Raw genomic sequence first — 22,114 nt, 5'->3', positions numbered from 1 at the left:
AAGAAATGGTGATTTCAGATATTTTTAACTTAACATGAATTGAGTTAGTCTACTCTTCAGGGCAATAGCATTATGAAAACATGAGGGATAATGAAGCACCATCCATTTTGTACTCTTATACTTTTCCAGGTAATAAATCATGGACCAACAACAAACTCTTGATCAGTGATTTAATGCATTAAGATGCATTCATATTTTAAAGAGTAACTTAAAGAGACATTTTACATCGGAAACAACTTTTAATGATCTAAGGGTTCAACAGCAGTCTTAAATAGAAGAATGTAAACCTTATCTATGGAAAAGTATAAGAAGCCTCCTGTAGTATGTGTAACATATGACCCAAAGCTCGTGCCGACAATGCAGTGCCAGGCAGGACCATATGATGAATCAAATTCCTGCAACCAACAAATTTCAATGTTTATAGCTTATACTTCAGAAATAAAGTGGTCTGTTACAAAAGCTCTGATTGGCTTTTCTATCTCTTGACACTTGGGGACAGGCATTTGGATCAGAACTAGTTAAGAGGCACTTAGGAGTAAATAGCAGAAACAAGGAACCAACTGAGCCAATGTGGGTTTGTTCATCATGTGCCTGATAAACAATATCTTGAGATCATGTGTAGCAGATCCATATAGCAAACATAAGCATATATAAATAACAAAAGAACACACTTTTGGTAGGAATTGTCTCAAAATTATGATCGAGCTTATACTCTTGATCATGTTTGACTTGTCTTTGACCAAGCCACCTAGCTAAGCTAAGCTTATGGTCATGCTTGATTTGACTTTGAATTTCTAAGTTAGTTGGTAGAGGTTGATTTAGTAACCGTTAGGCTCTTAGTTGAATTAACCGTTACTTGACCATTGACAGTTAATTGAGATGGCTGTTAATCACTAGCCATTAGGATATGACCATTGAAACTTTTATTCGTTGGACATTTATTCATGATTGTTAAGATATTTATTCACCTAAGCTTATATATACCTCAAATCATTTGTGATATAGATCTCTCGCTCTCATTCTTTGTATCTCATCCCTCACCTTTCCTATCTAAAGCTATTCAAGGTAATCGTGCTAGGCGGCCTCCATAGTGCAAGTTGAAGTTGTTTTTAAGGCAAGGACTAGCTTGGTTGTATCTTGGAAGCAAAGTTGCAGTCAACCCTATTGCACTAAGGACTCAATTCTAGAGGGGCAAATGTTGCTTTAAAGAAAGCACTCATATGCGTGACTCCAAGCAGATTCCTTATGTGATTGAGTATATATTTCAACTATTTTTTCTAACACTTTTAACGTGCCTGAAAGTGCAACTGCAGCATATCTGGATTTCAGTAGTTTTTGCTAAGGTGAAAAGCAAAGACCACTTAATGATGAAATCAGAGAAGTTACAATGCATAAGAATCAATCAGAAATGATGATGTTAAATTTGTTGCGAACAGCTAAATTCTCTGTTTTTCAGATAGACATAGTCACAATGTCATCAAGCAAACAATGGTGCCCAGTTACAAGCATCCCTGCCCCTAGAAGTAACCAGATCAACAAAAGCCCACACAACTGTAAATCTCCATGTAACTTTTGATTTTAAAAAAATGTACATCCTTTTTTTGAAAAAATGAAACCAAAATCCAAATAGAAAAAAAGGCAATCAACTACTATGTAAGATCCTCATATATATCACAATATCAAGGAGACTTCTCCACTAAAATATAATTCAATTCCAAAATGCCAAGCCACTATTCTTCAGTGATTAGCTCTACTTCCAGTTTTTGACTGAAACACCTATGGGGTCATGACATCAGATAAAACTTATTTGAGATACTTGTCATTGCTAAATGTGGCCTAGCTATCAAGACGGAAGCATATGTGCTTGCAGGTTCTCTACTTCACCAGCACTAGGCACCCTGCAGCCTCCAAACAATGACCTAGTTAACTTGGGACAGGCGACACATTTTTTATTCCATCTGCCTAGCGTTTGACATACCTAATCTCAAAGGTGCCTTCTAGACCTTCCCATCAGATGAACCAGTTTGAGATACTTGATAATAATTGCTTCCTCATATTCTTATTAGGTTTTGATACCATCAAATTCTTAAATCCCCTCCACATGCCACTCTAGATTCAATGCATCTTCTGTTGTAGTAGACCCGATTCTTGTTGTCCGAACTCATCTTTATCATTTAAGCCAGGTCACAAGAGCTTCCAACACTTAATTAAACATTCTTTGCTAGTTTTCAACAGTTATGCTTGTGAAGTCCAATTGTGCTATCCACACTACATAAAAAATCAGCACAAAGCTGGAAATGATGCATTTACAACAGAAATCAGGGTCCAAGAAAAGACTGTAAGCCCACTCATTCTTCTGCTCTCTCATTTATAGGAGAGCTGTTCCACATGAAGGTAGTTTTTGGATTCTTGGGCAAGGATATCCAACATAACGGGGATGTCCAAGAAGAGCTATATTTTAAACATGAACAGCCATGTCCAGTATTAGGCTTGATTCGCTTGAACAAGGCCAGGATGAAAGAGCAGCAGCATAATAGTGAAAAAGTTAAAAGTAAAAAGGATGGTACCCAAAAGGTATGCCAAAAAGAAACATAAAGGTCAAATGGGATACACATCAAGGAGTCAAATCTTACATCTTTTCTGCAGCAACAAGAAGGCCTTCAAGATTAAGACTAAACAGGTCCTTTGAGGATATCTTTCATCATATCCAGGCTTCATATACTGACTATGAGGGTACAAGACATATTTCCACAGCAAATCCAAAACCAATCCTAAGGGATACCTTTGTTAACTGATAAGCGTGAAACATAATAATCAGTAGCGAAGCAAAATAGCATCAGTAGCCATTAGAATCCAAAACATGTACTAAGATAAGATTGGGTGATAGAGTGAAGAAAGACAGAGACATATGACCAATACCAACCAGCAAGGAGTCGGAAGTTTCCTGAATCTTCATTTGGTGAAACTTGACATTGTTCAAAATGCCAACTTTCCTACAGTTCAATCAATAGTCCAAATTACTTTTAACTTTTTAAGCATACACACTGACAACTTTAAACTTCCTTCTTGACATAGCTAGCCTGATTCAATGCTTTGAATTCTCAAGAAACTGAGCAAACTTTCTTTGATTGATCAGTCAAGATAGTGAAAACAAGGAAAAGAATGAACTTTCTTTGTGAAAACAGGAAGCATCTGATGACTGAGATCAAGCAATACTTACCTAGCCCCAAAGGGGTTTGACGTAGTGGGATGGGGCCTAGGCCGCTAGGCAGGCGGTCTAGGTTCAAATCCTATGGGCATCATCCCTTGCGCAAGCCGAAGTGTGGCGACTCCCTGGGGGCAATGGGTAAGCCCACAAAGTTTTACATTGCCATTGATCGTAAGTACGGCAGGCAGAGCCAGCATGGCTAGGTCTCTGATCCTGGGGGCGGTTTCTCCGAGTAAATATCAAAAAAAGCTATACTTACCTCGAAGAGAACAAAAGGTGTCTATTTTTCTGAGGAGAACTGTAATTAATAGTTTCTTCTTCACAAATGGAAACAGTTAGTAATACCTGTAATGTAAATATTAAGTTAGCGCTATGTATACTAATTTGAGTCTGCAGATGAGAAGCATTTTGTTTGGGTATAGACCCATTACAGATTGCATGTGGGCTTGTTTATCTTTCCTTCTGCCAAAATCTCAATATGATCCATCCTGCTACGAAACTTGGAGCCACTAAAAATACATAAGGGAGCTAAAGATTGCATTAAAATAGAGACATGCACTTGAATGCAGTCATATATGCACCTGAATCACCAAAAAAATTGGAATACTTGCAGGATCTCTATAGGGTGCCATGTTCCAGATCATCTCCCAAAGAGACAAAATACCCATTACAAGGCCATGTTAGTTGCTAAAGTGCCTGGTCATATTCATGGTCTTGATTGTAGTAATGGCTTCACTGCAGCAGTTAAATTGTCCATGCATGGCTCAGGGCTAGTACTTCTCGCTGGCTTTTACTCACAAACGCCTTTCTCCCATGGAGATAAGAACGATCCGATATACATGCTCCAAGCATAGTGACAAATTTTAATAATGGCACCTAATCACGAACCATTTTCTTGGGAGATTTTGATTTTTTTTTTTGTTTTTACGGGTTTATAGGAAACCCCAAGGGATCTGTCACACAAACTAGGCCTACTGCCAACAGTTTCAGACTTTCAGTTCGTGTTACTTCTTCTTGTGTTTCAAAGGATTGGGTTCTCCTTCTTATACTTAGTGACATCACAATCAAAATCATGCCTTTGAGATCCGCCTTTGGTTTTGGCTGAACAGAATAAACGGCCAAAGTAAAGATTGCTTCACTTTAACCGACTACGTTTATTACATCAGTTTGACATAATAAGGACACTAAGATGAGTAAAACATCAAATCTGACCACACCCATCTGAAAATTTCATCTACCTAGCACAAAATAAAGTACCAACTACCAAGTTTGCTTACTAGGCCAAAAACAAACAATTAGTACTCAAAGCAACCTACTGAGCCCATGCATAAAAAGGGTCTGTGCACAACCAAGAACAGATAAAAAAAACCCAGAAAACTCAAAATGGAATGCATTTCACTGTATGAGTACTAGTCAATGCAACAAAAAAGGACCACTATAAAAGAAAAAGCGAAAACCAACAAAAGGAATCACCATCTAAAGAACAAAAGAAAAAGACTCAACTAAAGATTTCGAACTTACTCATAGTTTGGTTGAAGGATGAAGGAAAAAAAAATGGAAGATTTGAAAGGAAAGATGAGGAATGAATAGAAGGATGAAGAGGAGACAGGTGGGGAGAGCATTTTTACCTTTTTAAGGGCAAGGGCGAGGCGTTTGCTGTCGAGCTTCTCCATGGCATCTAGCGTTTCCCGAGCGCACCTGAAGGCTCGGTTCTGAAGGTGGGTGGGCATGTCAGAGGCGCGCACTCTGACATTGAGCTGCTGCTGCTCCCCTGCCTTCTTCTTCTGTATGAGGGAGCTCAGGTACCTGCTCCTCCTCTCTAGCTCTTGCTCTGCTCCCTCCATTATTTAGTACCTCACCATCCCTCTCTCGCTCTCTCTCTCTAACTCTGTTCTGTTTGCTGCTACCAACCCTCTCTTGCGGCTGCCACCATGAATGAAATGATCGTATAAGCCGTTCCAGAAAATATATAATACAACAAAATTGAGGAATGTATATAAATCCTTCAAAAAAATAAAGCCATTGTTTTCATTTACTTTCTACTTTTTTACGCTTTTTCAGGGAGTGACTGGGGAGTTAATTACAGAAAAGCTACCAAACTTCCCTTATTTCATGAAAAGTATGTTTCATTTGAATAAAATTTCAAATGACGGAAATATCCCTATTGGTAAAGATCCAAAACTTGAATCACTGAAATCTGACTTGTTTGGATGTTTTTTTTTGGCAATTCAAAAATCAATAGTTGACAATTACAAAATCTTATGATTTAAAAAATCATATTTTTTCATTAAATAGTACATCCAAGGGTCGATTCCTGTCAAATCAACCATGCTGAATTCATCTATGATGATGGTTAGAATTTGATGGAAAAAACTTACATCAATAAGATTTGGAGGAGTACGAAGATGGGGGATGAGTGAAACCAAATTGCTCTAAAGAGCCTTTTCATCCAACCATTAATTTAAAACCTAACACTGATCCCATCATTTGAAATAGGATGGGTTCCATCCCACCTTCAATCCTAAGCATCTAGCCGTTGATTGGATGGCGAGGAATCCTACATTCAATCCTAACCATTTAGCTATTGATTGGATGGTTAGGATTGAACGCATGATGGAACCCATCATATTTCAAATGATTTGATCCGTGTTTAAAAACTGGGATAGTTTTGTTGACTTCTGTTGGGATGAGGCGTAAGTATGGAATTGTGGGAAGCAGAGGGGTGTTTCGGATATTCTTGATTTGGAAAAGGCCCTGGAGTAAGAACATTTCGGAACTTGGATCGTGGGACCCATCTCGGAGCGGGAGGGCCATTGGGGTGACCGTTTCGACGTTCGGTGTCTGGTCCGCTTCTGACACGCGAGGTTTTCGGACCCTCTCTTCACCGTCCGATCTCTTTCATTATAATACGTGGCATAGTTTCATTGGACATGGCGATCCACGCCCATCGTGATGGACGACCTGGATGAAGTCCGTCTCCTTTTAACCAAACCCATCGATGGGTCCTGACCCGTGAATCAAGGGGAAACCTTTCCCTCTCGGGCCTCGACCGTTGGATGCATTTGGGAGAGATTATCGGGCGGTCGGTCGAGAATCTGACCTAGGGCGGTGCAAACGCATAGGATACCATCCGGGCTGTCCGGATACGGATCCAGAGCTGGACGAGATCCGATGAGGTAAAGTTGAATTTGGATCCAATTTTTATGAGCAGATAGTGGATCTAGTAAAACTTGGTTTGAAGCAGTCATTTTGTAAATTGATAATAAATTGGATCCGATCCACGTCTGAACATAGATCCAGAAGAAAAATAACTATTTGGATCCGGATTCGAAATGAATCTGAAAAGTAACTAGTAAATATCGGCAATATTTTGAAAATATCATGTTTTTGTCTTGGCATAAATACAATAACAATACTTTTCTACATTGATTTTCATTATATAATTTATATCTTTTTTACATACCAACACTTTTTCAAGATTTTCTCAAAAAGGAAGAAAAAGTAGGTTAGTGGGGAGCTTTTCTTTGACCAGATTTTTCTGAGAACATGATTTGTGACATGGTCCCAAGAAATGTAATCTCTACTTTAGTTTTTGAATGATGATTCCTGTGTGCATATAGGACCGAAGTCATTGGACCTAGGAGTGGACATTGGGCTGGGTACCTTACGGTCAAAATGGGCCAGGCTGGGGGTAGGTCGAGGATTAACTGAACAGGCCCAAACTGGGGACATTTCAATAAGCAAACACACAGGGTCTGGCCTGTTCATTCATCAGGCCTAGAAGGCCCAACCCGAGCCTGGCTTGAAATTGATCATAACCGGATTGGGTCGGACTCATCTAACCCTTATGGATCCGTAATTGGCGAGCGCAGCTCGGCCAGGCCCGATGCCCAACCCTGAATTGGGACCAGTAGTTTGTGGTCCTACAATTGGGCATGGCTAAAGCACTTTAAGGGCCAGACGGCCAACACCAAATGATTTCTCCTTCTTTTTTCCAGCATTCTTTGGTACACTGTTTTTTTAAATATCTTCGTAGGAGAAAGCTGGGGTTAGGCAGACCCGTACCAAATTTATTGGTGCAAAAAAATATATGTTTCCAATTTGAGTCTACTCTGAAAGAAATATGATTCGGTCCTGTCAGAATCAGGTAAGCTAACATATATAATCAAGCCCGAAGGATCCAGTCTAACACAATTCATTTTGTCTAATCCAATAAAACAATAGGCTTTACCCATTTTCAGCATATCTGGTACCGTAGAAGGTCAAATTCTAACTGCTTTGGAGCTTTTACTATGAGACCCAACTCAATTCTGGCAGTGGATCCATATAATTTTAAGATAACTGATGTGGAGTCGGGTTAAATCTGACATAAATCGGGTAAAGCAAAAGCATGTTTCAATCTCCACGACTCGAAGCTCAGTATCGAGAAAGCTGAATTCAAGATTTTGACTTTTTGCATAACATATTATGCAATAAAATTAAATATACATAAGCACTTACGTAGGAAATAATAATAAAACTAAAATAGATAAATAAACAAACAAATTGATCTGAATTTGATTCTAGGGTGTTTTTTCCAATTAAAAATCAAACAACTATTAATGTTATTTTTCCAGCCATTCAGTCACATTCTTTCTTTTCCATCAAAATAGTATTAGATCCATTTCATCAAAAGGACAACATCAAATTGGGTTGCAAGCATGTGAATGCTACTTATTAGTTGGTAGATAAAGGTATAGCCAAATATTATGGTCTTAAATTATTTAGAAAATATAAGATCAGCATCTAAAGGATAAGAAGGGTGCTCTAGGTTTGAACTTACATTGATCTGATTTGTGGTTGACCCTTAAATCCTCTTATAGATGTCCCATTATGATAGCAATAATTTTACTGCCTTTGTTATCAATTATTCAAGACAACAAATGTAGAAAAAAAAGTGATAGCGAACAACTAGAGGTTGCCAAAATATAAGATGGAAGCAGAGAATAGAAAGGGCGCAGTCTCAAAAGGTGAGAGAACACTACAAATAATCCAAAGCGTTGTATTACTATGAGGGCACTTGTTTCATGTCATTTCCTATAAAAGAGTGCCTCCGTAAGGAGCGAGAAACAAACATCAAATATGTAATAGAAATATGTCTTTGTAAAAAATACTTAAAAGAATTAGGGTTGTCAATGGGTAGGCTACACGATATACCCAAACCCGTCCTTATAATAAATTGTCCGGTTCGGGTTTTGCCAGGCCACAAAAAATGAAATCTTAAACAAGATATAATGGGTTTGGGTCCAACCCATATGGTGACCCAGTTTGACATCATTAGTGGGCCACATTAGTGAGCCAAGTAATGGGGTTAGTGGGTGGGAGTTACATGAATTTGGAGAGACCATATTCACGTAAGTGCCTATTTCTTCCATTATATAAGAGGTAGGCTGCCATGAAATATGATGAGAGATTCATAGCAATTAGTCTACCCCAAATACCACATAAGTCTTTCGTGGTAAAGGGTCCTCTTGCTTTCATGGTAAAGGGCTTTGCTCACCGTCGACCTAAGTCCTGGGCTCATAGTGGGCGTCGACCAGAGATTCATAACAATTAGCCTACCCCAAATACCATATAAGTCTTTCGTGGTAAAGGGTCCTGCTGCTTTCATGGTAAAGGGTTTTGCTCACCGTTGACCTAAGGCCTGGGCTCATCGTGAGCATCGACCGGCTGAGGAGAACACCAAACTGACCAAGCATCCACATTCGCACACCATGGCATCATCAAGTATGTTTTCTGTAATTATTTTTGCAGGAAATGCCAACATTCGGTTATGGGCCACCATGCTTCCGCTATGCATGGGTGTGAGTTGGCTTTTTCGACGATTGATGCAGACTCGAGCCTGCTAACGCAAACTCAAGCCTGTTGTCATTTTTCTTGGTGTCTGTAGGTAATTGAATAGGGCTGGCATATGTGTATGCTCGTTCAAAGTGGTTCGTCTGTGGATCCTTGTGTACCCCTTCGCAACTTTCACCGAAGCCAAAGGGGGAGTCACACATTCAGTGTCAGTAGGCAAACAAGGGTTGTTGACGATCTCTGTTGCCTTGTCCTGCCGGCCGCCGGTGGCGATTGCTGTCCCGATGACCCTCTGTTTTATAAAAAAAAAAATAGAGGAACGAACCCCTGCGCCATTGGGTTACAGGGTGGTCGTCAAAGGGGAGGAGTTGTTTTCGACGAATAGTTGGCATCCGTTCGGAGACGTGCTGCAACCAGGGTTTTGAAAACCCCCATTTTCAAAACCCTGTTTGCTACTTTAGCTGTCGGGGTGGGGTTTTCGGCCGGTGGCATTTCGCCGGAGAGGTGAGAGGTTCGTGAAAGACGACGGCCTTGCCGGTGCCGCTGACTGCCTGGCAGCATCACCGACGTCTCATCTCAGATGTCGTAGGGGCTTTTGCCCTAGCCGGTTGCCATCGCTGGTGACTGTTGACTATGATAAGGTCATCGTCGGTGTGGGTCATCGTGGAGGGACGTGGGTTGCCGGTGGGGCGTCACAGGTCACCGGTAATGGCAGACTGCTCCGGTGACAAATAAAAAAAAAAGTAAATATGGCTCTCTTACTTGTCGTCGGGTTGTCGCCAGGGGATGCATCGTCGGAGGCCATCGGGGTCGATGCGGGTTCCGCCGTGAGCAGGCCGGCGACATGAGTCACCGAAAAACCTGCAGAGAGAAACTGAAAGGTTTCTCAGTTTTTGCAAAATAGAAACCTTCGGGTTTCTGTTTTAATGTTGATAGCCGAATTGGGTCCGACTTTATAACCCAGTAACAGGCCCGATCCAAACCCATTTCAGGTGGATTGGGTCTGCCATTTTTCATTGGATCAGACCCGGACCCATAATGGTTCCGGGTCTGGGTCTGATCAAGGTCAAATCCAGGTCTATTTCAGATCGGGTCCAGTTCGGATTAGGTCAAACCCAGGTTCATTTCGAACACGATCGAACCCATGCTTCTGCAGGGTCCAAACACTATTTTAAATTGAACTGAATCAGACACCGATACAACCCTTTCTGGGATTGGTTCAGAGCCATTTTGACTGGTTCCTTCTAATTTTTCACCGGTTCCGAGATGCTAAGACTCGATTTTCATAAATATATGAAGATACAGGGATTTTGGCATACAGTTATAGGTTTTTATGAACTTTTATTCATATTTGGTACCGGTTCGGGGTGTTTTCAGACCGGTTCCTGCTTGAGGACTTTGGGTTTTACCCATATGAGCATGCTTTTGTTATTTTTCATGCTTTATAAAGTGTTTCTTCTAAATAAAGCATGACATGCATGCTAATTCATGCGTTTTATGTTGGTTTTACCCATATGGGTTATGCATGAGGTTTTAAGCATAGATTATGATTAAATTTATGACAATTAGTTTATGTATATTAGTTGAAGTATGAACTTATGTTTTTGTGATGAATATACATGCATTTACATGTGTGCATGGGCATGCTCCATAATACAAATATATTTTCGGTAAAAGATCTTGATTGACCAATTCATGTTATTACCAAAGTGATCCGAGTTGTGTTGATTGTGAATTCTTTCGACCATATTAAGATTCATTATTATGATTGTGTGTGAATTTTTGAAACATTGATTCTACCCAAAGGTAGGTTGTTATGTTTCAAATTTACACAGGGTGTGATAATAAATGTATATTCCAACCCATGAAGTGTGTTCATACCAAAAGGTACAATGTTGAATTGCCTCTTGTTACATGATCTGCTAGTTTTACCATCTGAAGTCAATTCCTTGAGAATTGAAGAGACGGAGCAATTATGAGTATTGTTGTTTCCACTAAAGTGGAACGATAATAGCTCAACTATGCTTATCTCAGAAATGGTGAATAATAAATGATCTCATATTTATTTTTTCAATATAAATCTCGTATAGAGCGATTTATCTTTCACTCATACGGAGAATAAAACAATCATTCTGAAGGATGTCTATAAGAAGTGAGAGCGCTTAAAATGATATTCATAAGAAGTGGGAGTGTTCGAATATCTTAGCCTATTGCTTTTGCAATCGCGAGTGACTAAGAATATTTGAGGTGTCATCTCTCACTACAGAACAATGAAAGAATTTTTGAAATTCATTATAACAGAAATTATTGATTTTATACAAGATTTTGTCACAGACCATTTGGATAAGAAACTTCATTATAGGTCTTGGTATTATGGACTCTATTGAGAGACCACTAAAGATCTTTTGTGATAATGAAGCAGTCGTGTCTTTTTCAAATAACAATAAGAGCTCAACATCGTGTTGACATATGGAGTTAAAATATTTTGTTGTTAAAGAAATGATTGAGAATCATTTGGTATGTATTGATACAATTGGGATGAAGAAAATGATTGCAGATCTCCTCACTAAAGGGCTAGCATCGATATTGTATTTACAACTTGTAAAGGGGATGACACTACAAAAAAATAGTTGATTAGCGACGGAGTTATATCGTCGCTACTTAGCGACGGATTAACGAGAGAAATGAATCTGTCGCTATATTTGGAGAATTTTATGAAACTAGCGACAGATTATATTCCCTCGCAAAATATGTCGCTACGTAGCGACGGATTGTGCGAGAGAATATTTTGTCGCAATAAATACGGCAGTTAGCGACGGAATTGCGACGACTAAAATTCCGTCGCAACATAGCGACGGCCTAGGCGACGGAATATTTTCTGTCGCCTTTTTTATTTTTTGAATTACGATGGCTTAGCGACGGAATTAATCCGTCGCTAAGCCATCGCTAAATGTCGCATTACCCCTAATCCCAGCCCTCTTTTCCCTTTCTCCTTTCGCTGCTCCCGCCCGCCGCCCTCTTCCTTCGGTCGCCCTATCCATCCCGTCGACCTCTCTGCCGGCCCCCACCGTTCACCGGAAGTCGATCTCCGTCAACCTTCCGCTGCCGCCGCCGCCGCCCGGAGCAACCACAAGTATTTCACCGTTAAATGGATTGGGGGTCGACCCCCTGCGTTTTCCGGCAGGGGGTCGACTTCGCCAGGCGATCGACCCCGGTAGGGGGTCGACCCTCTGCCGTGTCCGGCCGAGGGTCAACCCTGGTAGGGGGTCGACCCCCTGTCGTGTCCGGTTGGGGGTCGACCCCGGCAAGGAAAAGCCCTTTCCCATTGCACCCTCTCCTTCGTTGCGCTCGAGTTCAACCCTCACACATCTCCATCCACAGCCTCCTGAGCCTCTCCCATGTCCGTCGGAGCCTCATTGGAGTCACCTACATGTGCCTCCAATCTCCAGAGCCACCTCAACTAATCTTCCACAAGAGCTGAGCCCCGTTGAATGCTCAGCGGGCCCCCTCCACACCTCATTTTTCAAACGGCGCTGCCCATTAGCAAATTTAGTCACAATTCCTACAAATATGATATTCGTGGATCCATATTCGCCCAAGGATGAGTTGGCAGGATCCTATTGTCCTAAGTTTGAAAGGTTTTTTTTTCATGGTGACTTCATTTTAAAAATCATTTTTTTTTTTTGCAGATTTCTCAACGGAACTCGCTTGTGCCCCGCCACCCGTGGTAAGTAAGTGACAAAAACAATGCAAATCGGGTAAATACCCGTGGTGAGTAAGTGATGCAAGCGCATCACATGTTATTTAACTTATTGAATGTAACACTTTATTGTTCACACACTCACTTAGTTGTTGATATCTAGGACTGCTTTGTTGGAGTTCGGAGATCTTGTTGAGCATGATTTTAATGTATGAATATGGAAGTGTTTTTATTTTTGGAGTACGGAGTCCATGCTAGGCATGGTAGTAGTTAGTGGGATATTGAAGTGTGTTTGCTGCAGGTACATGTTTGAGATTTGTTTGATATGAATTATTTCGATGTATTGCAATGTTTGATGTGATTGTATCCATGCTTACATGTAGTTACTTTCAATTTGATTATGTCTACCATGTGAAATTGTATACTGAAAGCACGCTTCAAATGAATGTATCGTGTCATGAATAGTTTGCACATGAAAATATTAAGTTATCAATGCATGCATCATAATTCTTGTGATTGTATGACATCATATATTGCATGATAAATTTGATATTTTCTTCATCATAGCATTCTGATGGTTCTCTTTTAACTGGTTAGGATACTATTTGCAACATCATACGACAAAATGACTGCAAATCGTGAATGGATGTACCATAGGATAGTGGACAATGAGTTATCGCATGAATATATGGATGGTGTTGACAGTTTTATTGAATTTGCAATGGCAAGTGTCAATAAGTAGATCCCACAGGTCGGATTAGGTGTCTCTGTAAGATTTGTAAGAATAATCGATTTGTAGAACCTCATGGCGTTAGACATCACCTATACAGGAAGGGTTTTGTGAGTGATTATCAGAACTGGATGTTTCATGGAGAAGAATTTAGAAACGATTTTGATGCACGGGTGAATGTGGTGCACGATAATCCATATACGAATTTGATATTTGATGCCGCAGGAACAGAACTGGGTTATGCTATGAGTTCTAGTGATGTAAGAACTGCCATAGATGAAGAATCACCAAACGATGCAGCTAGTAGATTTTATGATTTACTTAGAGATGCTGATGAGCCACTTTGGAACGGTTGTGAGAGTCACACTATCTTGTCTGCAGTTCTTCAACTAATGAATTTGAAGTTCGAGTATAATTTGAGTCAATCATGTTTTGACCGTTTGTGCATGATTGTGAAGAGTATGTTGCCTAAAGATGAGAAATTGCCACAAAATTTCTATCGTGCGAAAGTTATGGTCAACGCTCTAGGTATGGGTTACAAAAAGATTGATGCTTGTCCAAATCACTGCATGTTGTATTTCAAGGAGCAGGAAAACGACATATCATGCCCGTCATGTGGGCATCCTCGGTTCAAGCCAAAGACAAGAGGCAATGGTAGCACGAGATCAAAGGAAGTTTCATACAAGTCGCTCCGCTACTTTCCTATCACTCCTAGATTGCAGCGATTATATATGTCTTCAAAGACAGCTAAACACATGAGATGGCATGCAAATAAAGTTCGACACGATGAAAACAAGATCACGCATCCTGTTGACGCTGAAGCTTGAAAGCACTTTGATCGTACTCATCAGAACTTCGCAATGGAAGTGCGAAATGTTAGACTCGGTCTATGTACAGATGGATTTAATCCATTTGGGGGTAGATCAACTCCATACTCATGCTGGCCAGTATTTGTAACTCCATACAACCTTCCACCAAGCTTGTGTATGAAACGTCCAAATCTTTTCTTGTCTCTGTTGATCCCTGGTCCGAGCACATATGAGCATGCTATAATCACATATAAAGTTTTTTTGTCTGCCTTAGATCAAATATGAGCATGATAGAATCACATATAAAGTTTTTTTTTACTACATTAGAACACATATGAGCATGCTATAATCACATATTCAGTTTTTTGACTGCCTAAGAACATATATGAGCATGTTATAATCACATATTCAGTTTTTTGACTGCCTTAGAGCACATATGAGCATGCTATAATAACATATAGAGTTTTTTTTATTGCATTAGAGCACATATAAGCATGATATAATCACATATAAAGTTTTTTTGCCTGCCTAAGAACACATATGAGCATGATAGAATCACATATAAAGTTTTTTTGACTGCATTAGAACACATATGAGCATGCTATAATCACATATTCAGTTTTTTTACTGCCTAAGAACACATATGATCATATTATAATCACATATTCAGTTTTTTGACTGCCTTAGCACACATATGAGCATTCTATAATAACATATAGAGTTTTTTTACTGCCTTAGAACACATATGAACATGCTATATATCATTTATGATAGAATCACATATAATTTTTTTTGCTTTGCCTGCCTTAGAGCACATATGAGCATGCTATATTCACATATTCAATTTTTTGACTGCCTTAGCACACATACGAGCATGATCGATTCACATATATAGTTTTTTGCCTGCCTTAAAACACATCTGAGCATGGTAGAATCACATATAGAGTTTTTCTAGATGCCTTAGAACACATATGAACATGCTATAATCACATATTCAATTTTTTGACTGCCTTAGCACACATATGAGCATGATAGAATCACACACACACACACACACACACATATATATATATATATATATATAAAACTTTTTGTCGGCCTTAGAGCACATATGAGCATGATAGAATCACATATAGAGTTTTTTTATTGCCTTAGATCACACATGAGCACATGATAGAATCACATATAGTGTGTAATTTATTTCATTATATTTTGTTTATCAATACTGACTGTTCTTTTCTTGTGTAGGCTGCTAGCGATAATCAGCGTAGTGGAGCTGAAGGGACAGATAAAGACAATGAACAAGAAGACGAACAAAATCTTGGCGATGATTAGAGGACTGTGTTGAAGAAGTTCTATTTTTTTTATGTTTCCTAATTGTAATTGTTGAATTGTAAATAATTAAACTTCTTAATTTTAAGGTGGAACAATTAATTGTTGTAGATTCTTGTTATATGAAATTTTTTGTGTGGTTTGTTTTTTATTTACAGGAAATATAAATTGTACAGGAAATAGAAATTGTTCGGTATTTAATTTTCAAATAAATTTTTTTTTAATTTTTTTTCGTATTTGCGACGGAACCATCCGTCGCTATTCATATTAATCTAGCGACGGAAGTAAATCCGTCGCCAAGACGTGGTCGCCGTTTAGTACCGGCGGATTGGCAACGGAATATAGCGCTCGTTATTCTGTCGCAATTAGCGATGGACCTGGCGACAGAATAATTTCGTCGCCAGTTAGCGTAGAAATATTCGCGACGTAAGCATACTGTTGCCTCATTGTCGCTAATCCGTCGCTAACCATGTTAGCGACGGATTAGCGACGGAATGTGGTCGTCGCTAATCTACTGCTTTGTTGTAGTGTGAGTCTTTTTTATTTCTTCTGATGTATGACAATACATTATATAATCATATTTGTGTATATGAATTTGATTATCTATGACTTCGTAAATTATTGATTTTGCATAAAGAATCTCTCATATGGGTTAGAGAGAATAACAGAATAACAATATTAAAAGATCAATAGAATAGGTAAGAGACCAACATATTCATAAAAGTAATTTCAACATGCTTAAGCACCGAAGGTGAATTATAGTGTAGTACATAGAAATATGATATTTTATAAAGAAGTGTTCATCTCCCTGACTCATATGCTTCATCATTGTGATAAAGGGTAGTATGTGAACCCATATGAAAAATTAAATCGAGATAACGGTATAAACCTCAATTTAATGCACTTTTTGTGTCAATGGGTCAAATGAGAGAATGTTAAACACAATGGGTTTAGATTCAACCCGCAAGGTGACCCGGTTTGACACCATTAGTGGGCTACATAATGGGGTTAGTGGGTGGGAGTTACGTGAATGTGGAAAGACCACATTCACGTAATTGCCTATTTCTCTCATTATATAAGGGGTAGGCTGCCATTAAATATGATGAGAGATTTATAGCAATTAGCCTAGCCCAAATACCACGTAAGGCTTTTGTGGTAAAGGGTCCTGTTGCTTTTGTGGTAAAGGGTCCTGCTCATCATCGACCTAAGGCCTGGGCTCATCGTGAGCATCGATCGACTGAGGAGAATGCCGAACTCATCCAGCATCCGCATTCGCACACCATGACATCATCAGGTATGTTTTCTATAATTGTTTTTGCAGGAAACACCAACGGAACCTGCAAAATTTCAGAATTTTTTACTGAATACATGTATATAACACTTGAGGAGGTAAGGTATCCGGCAAAAAAGCAGGGTCATGTTGTATACTTAGGCAAACATCATAAACCAAACCCAGCCAGCATATTTCTCTGGTCAGGTTAAGGTTGCGCCAAATATCCTATACCCAGCAATTCAGGTTTAGGTTGGGTCGGGTACTGGTACAAACCAGACTCATTGACAGCCCTAAATAGAATCCGCTTAATAAATGCAAGAGAAAAATGAGTTCTCTCACTTTTCTTCATGAGAAATAGCTTTCCCTTGGTGTCATTTTCATCGGAAAGTGGCTTCTCTTTAGTAAAAGTGGCAAAATTTTCATAGCCAGTTGCTATTCTGCACTATTAATTTTTGTGTTTTTTTATATTTACACGAAGAAACCACCCCAATGATCAGAGACCTAATCGCGCTAGCTTTGCTTGCCAACTAATTTTCATACTTACAAGCCAACATTTCACGTCAACACTGATTGGAACCCAAAAAATCAAGCTCACATAATAATAAGCTACCAGTTTTTTCAAAAGAAAATGGACAACAGACTTTTGCAAGAAAAAAACATTTTTTGCAAAAGATCCACCACCACCACCACCACCACCACCAGTGTCACATAGACACGAAAAGTGAAACAACACGGACACTCGCACGCACAAACAATATTTTAATATTAGTTTTTTATGTTTTAAAATATTATTTTAATAAAAACGTACTTTTTAACATCATTATATAAAAATAGTTTTTGTGATTTAAATTTTTTTAAAAAAAATCCCTTTTCTCTTTGTCCCAAAGATCCACAAGTCGAACATGTGTCACACGTCATCATGTTCACGTGTCTTTGTGTCATAGCTCACGACGCCCGTCTTCGTGTGGAGCAAGAAAAGATAGTGGCATCTCCGTAATATACAAAATCACTGTCGTAATTTTCCGTAAAATTAGACCATCATCCCTGTCCCTCTTGGCGTTTGCAGTACAACACTGCCTTTCTTCTACTTCTCCCTCATTTTTAGGGTTCAGGGTTTAACAAGGCGAAGGAGAGAGAGAGAGGGAAGAAGAAAAAGAAGAAGAAGGAGGAGGAGGAAAGATGGGGAGCAACCAGGCGGCGGTGTCGTTCCTGACGAACCTGGCGCGGGCGGCTATCGGCCTGGGCGCGGGGGCGTCGCTGCTGGGCGCGTCGCTCTACACGGTGGACGGCGGCGAGCGGGCGGTGCTCTTCGACCGGTTCCGCGGCGTCCTAGAGGAGACGGTCGGCGAGGGTACCCACTTCCTTGTCCCCTGGCTTCAGAGGCCCTACGTCTTCGACGTCCGCACTCGCCCCCACACCTTCTCTTCCATCTCCGGCACCAAGGACCTCCAGATGGTCAGCCTCACCCTCCGCGTCCTCACTCGCCCGGAGGTCTCCCGCCTCCCCTCCATCTTCACCACCCTCGGCCTCGAGTACGATGAGAAGGTCCTCCCTTCCATCGGCAACGAGGTCCTCAAGGCCGTCGTCGCCCAGTTCAACGCCGACCAGCTCCTCACGGACCGCCCCCACGTCTCCGCCCTCGTCCGCGACGGCCTCACCAGCCGTGCCGCCGACTTCGGCATCGTCCTCGATGACGTCGCCATCACCCACCTCTCCTACGGCGCCGAGTTCTCCAGGGCCGTCGAGCAGAAGCAGGTCGCCCAGCAGGAGGCCGAGCGCTCCAAGTTCGTTGTCGCCAAGGCCGAGCAGGAGCGCCGCGCTGCAGTCATCCGCGCCGAGGGCGAGAGCGAGGCCGCCAGGCTCATCTCCGACGCCACAGCTGCCGCTGGGATGGGGCTCATCGAGCTCAGGAGGATCGAGGCGTCCAGGGAAGTCGCGGCCACGCTGGCCAAGTCGCCCAACGTCGCGTACCTCCCCGGCGGGAACCGGATGCTGCTGGGGCTCAATTAGGCTACCGGGATGGGCGGAGGAGCTGGCCGTTGTTCCTTTTCGATTCGCCCCTTTTTCCTTCTCTCTTCGTTTTTTGCTCTGTCGCTTTCCCTGATTGCCTTTCTCGGTAACCTTACTGCGAATTGATTGCCATTTTTGAAATTTCCTTTCCTTATTCTTGTGGTGATGGAAAGATGAAGGGCAGGATCAAAATGAATAATACATAACAAAATTGATGTTTTTTTATCTCTTCTAATATTTGCTTATAAACTATATTGAACTACATTGATTCAGCCGCTTTTAATTTCAGTTTTAACTATGGTTTTTTTGCACAGTCAGAATGAATTCTGTTGATATGGAATGTATGTGGGTGACCATCTGTGAGGCCTTATATTTTGATTTGTTTTGCTAGGTTGTACTGTGAAGTTTTGTTTATTCTGAATTGGATGATATTCTATCTATCCATTTCATTTGGGTGTTTATTGAATTGATCAATCAACTTAATGACTCTTGTTCTCCCATGCATTTTATGTATGTTGGAATCCTGTGTTTATTTCCTTCCCATACATTCCAATGTAATTGCGCTGTTGGTTTTGTAGTATGATAAAGTTTAGGGCAAGTTTTGAGATGATGATTGAAGAATCCCAACATTCTACAAACTTGGACACTAGTGGTTGTGGCCTGATATTGATAGTAGTTGCTGAAACATATAGTGCAACAACAACAACAACAACAACAACAACTACGCCTTCATCCCAAAACAATTGGGGTCAGCGATATGAACCAAAAAAGAAATTCATTTTGGGTCTTCCACATGAATCCTTTTCCTCCAATCATTTCTATCCAACGCCATGTCCTCGGTGAGGTTCAAAGCATTCATATCCTTTCCTATCATCTCCATCCAAGTCTTCCTAGGCCTACCCCGACCTCTTTTAACTAATATATTTTCCCATTTCTCCAACCTTCTAACTGGAGCATCATTAGGCCTTCGCCGAATATGTCCAAACCACCGTAAACGATTCTCTCGCATCTTATTTTCAATGGGTGCAACACCTACCTTCTTACGTATCTCTTCGTTCCGAATCTTATCTTTTATTGTATTTCCACACATCCATCTAAGCATCCGCATCTCAGCTACACTCATTTTTTGAATATGATGTCTCTTGGCAGCCCAACATTCCGTACCATATAGTAAAGCGGGTCTAATAGTCGTCCTATAAAACTTTCCCTTCAACCGCAATGGCATTCTACGATCGCACAGCACTCCAGTAGCACTTTTCCATTTCATCCACCCAACCTTTATCCTATGATTTACATCTCCATCAATTTCTCCATACTTTTGAATGATGGATCCCAAATATTTGAAATAATCATTCACCGGTATATCTTGCTCACCAAGCTTCACTACACTCCCATCACTACTTCGTTGCTTACTAAACCGACATTCCATATATTCAGTCTTACTCTTACTCAACTTAAAACCTCTAGCTTCCAATGTCTGTCTCCATAATTCTAACTTAGCATTAACCCCAGCTCTAGACTCATCAATCAAAACAATATCATCAGCAAACAACATACACCACGGTACATTTTCTTGAATTGATCTCGTAAGCTCATCCATCACTATTGCAAATAGGAAAGGGCTTAAAGCAGATCCTTGATGTAACCCAACCGTTATCGGGAAATTGGTTGTCACCCCTCCACAAGTGCGGACATTGGTTACTACTCCTTCATACATATCTTTAATTATACTAATGTACTTGAGAGAAACACCTTTCTTCATCATTGTCCACCAGAGAACGTCCCTAGGTACTCTATCGTATGCCTTCTCTAAATCAATAAAAACCATATGCAAATCTTTGTTCCTCTCTCTATATCTTTCAATAAGTTGTCTAAGAAGATGTATAGCTTCCATAGTTGATCTTCCAGGCATAAAACCAAATTGATTCTCCGATATCATGACAACCTTCCTCAACCTAGACTCAATCACCCTCTCCCAAAGTTTCATAGTATGACTCATGAGTTTTATACCACGATAGTTTGTGCAATCTTGTATATCACCCTTATTCTTATATAAAGGCACCAAAGTACTCTTCCTCCACTCATTAGGCATCTTATTTGTTCGCCAAATCAAGTTAAAAAGATTTGTCAACCATTCTAAACCTTTCTCTCCCAAGCATTTCCAAGCCTCGATAGGTATACCATCTGGGCCAACTGCCCTTCTTGATTTCATTTTCTTCAAAGCCTCTGCAATTTCTTTCTTTTGAATCTTGCGCATGAAGTCACGATTTATCTCATGAAAAGGAATGCTGAAACATATAGTGCAAGCATGAAAAATTGTTCTTCATTTTTCATGAATGAAATGATCATATACTTGCTGATTAGGAAGATCAGCTGATCGGATACTAGGAACACAGGAGGTGTGTTGACATTCTTGATTTATTATTAGCTTATTCATAACGGGAGTTGGCAAATACATGAAAGAAAAAATATTTAAGACCTAGTAACTAGGGTTAAGGGTACCCACTTGTTGAATCAGAGAATTTATTGCTTTATATAAACGGCAAAGTGGTTATGGGGTTTAGGGCAAAGCTACCATGGATGCTCCTTTGCAAGTCCTCTCTCCTCTTTCTCGAGAAAGCATTAATTTTGCTACTCCCTAATGCTAATCATTTCTTTTATTGCTAATGTCAACTATCAGAGTCATTTCTATGTGGTCTGCAACTTGTATCAATGGCCTCTCAGGGTAATTTTATGGGAGGATCATTTTAGGGCTACGATATGTGGTGCATCTTACCTGAATTTATTATCTTGTACTTTTTATTTCTGTCCATTCATTCCATTTGCAAAAGATGGCCATTCTCATATGCCATCTAAAGTGGTGCTTTAGCCCATGTAAATCCTTAATGTGCAAACACCAACTGATGTGCCTTCTTTACCATCTTTTTGTGCTGTCATGTTACTATGTTAGTAGCTTAGATTCTCACAAATCACATAGAAATAAATCATAAATGGTGAATAGGAGACACTGTAAAACCTAGAAAAGAAAGAAATTTATTACACTGCTGAAAAAGCATGAAACGAGGTGCATATATAATTCTTGTCCCTGCAAAACCTGTCTGATTCATCAATATATTTTTCTGCTTGAATTTTCATTAACTTGGTATTGGAGGTAGGGGCCGGGGGCCCTCAAATTCTATGTAGAAGTGCAGAAATAAGATTAAAATAAGCCCTCCAG

The 22,114-nt window shown here is 40.2% G+C and overlaps 1 protein-coding gene and 1 pseudogene across 1 annotated transcript; one reads left to right on the top strand and one right to left on the bottom strand.

The window, feature by feature from the left end:
- Nucleotides 1-239: 239 nt before the first annotated feature.
- On the bottom strand, nt 240-5,052 carry LOC149846499 (uncharacterized). Its single transcript, XM_089998032.1, has 2 exons — nt 4,837-5,052; nt 240-395 (listed from the first exon to the last, which is right to left on the bottom strand). The coding sequence occupies exons 1-2, from the start codon at nt 5,050-5,052 to the stop codon at nt 240-242; spliced, it is 372 nt and encodes a 123-aa protein (XP_089854158.1).
- A 12,908-nt stretch (nt 5,053-17,960) lies between these two features.
- LOC149846498 (prohibitin-3, mitochondrial pseudogene) lies at nt 17,961-19,159 on the top strand (annotated as a pseudogene).
- The last annotated feature ends 2,955 nt before the right edge of the window (nt 19,160-22,114 follow it).

The sequence above is a fragment of the Nuphar pumila genome, chromosome 2 (assembly GCF_984573655.1).
Source record: "Nuphar pumila chromosome 2, dmNupPumi1.hap1.1, whole genome shotgun sequence".
In the NCBI taxonomy this organism is placed as follows: domain Eukaryota; kingdom Viridiplantae; phylum Streptophyta; class Magnoliopsida; order Nymphaeales; family Nymphaeaceae; genus Nuphar; species Nuphar pumila.
This window is presented reverse-complemented; position numbering and strand designations above follow the sequence as displayed.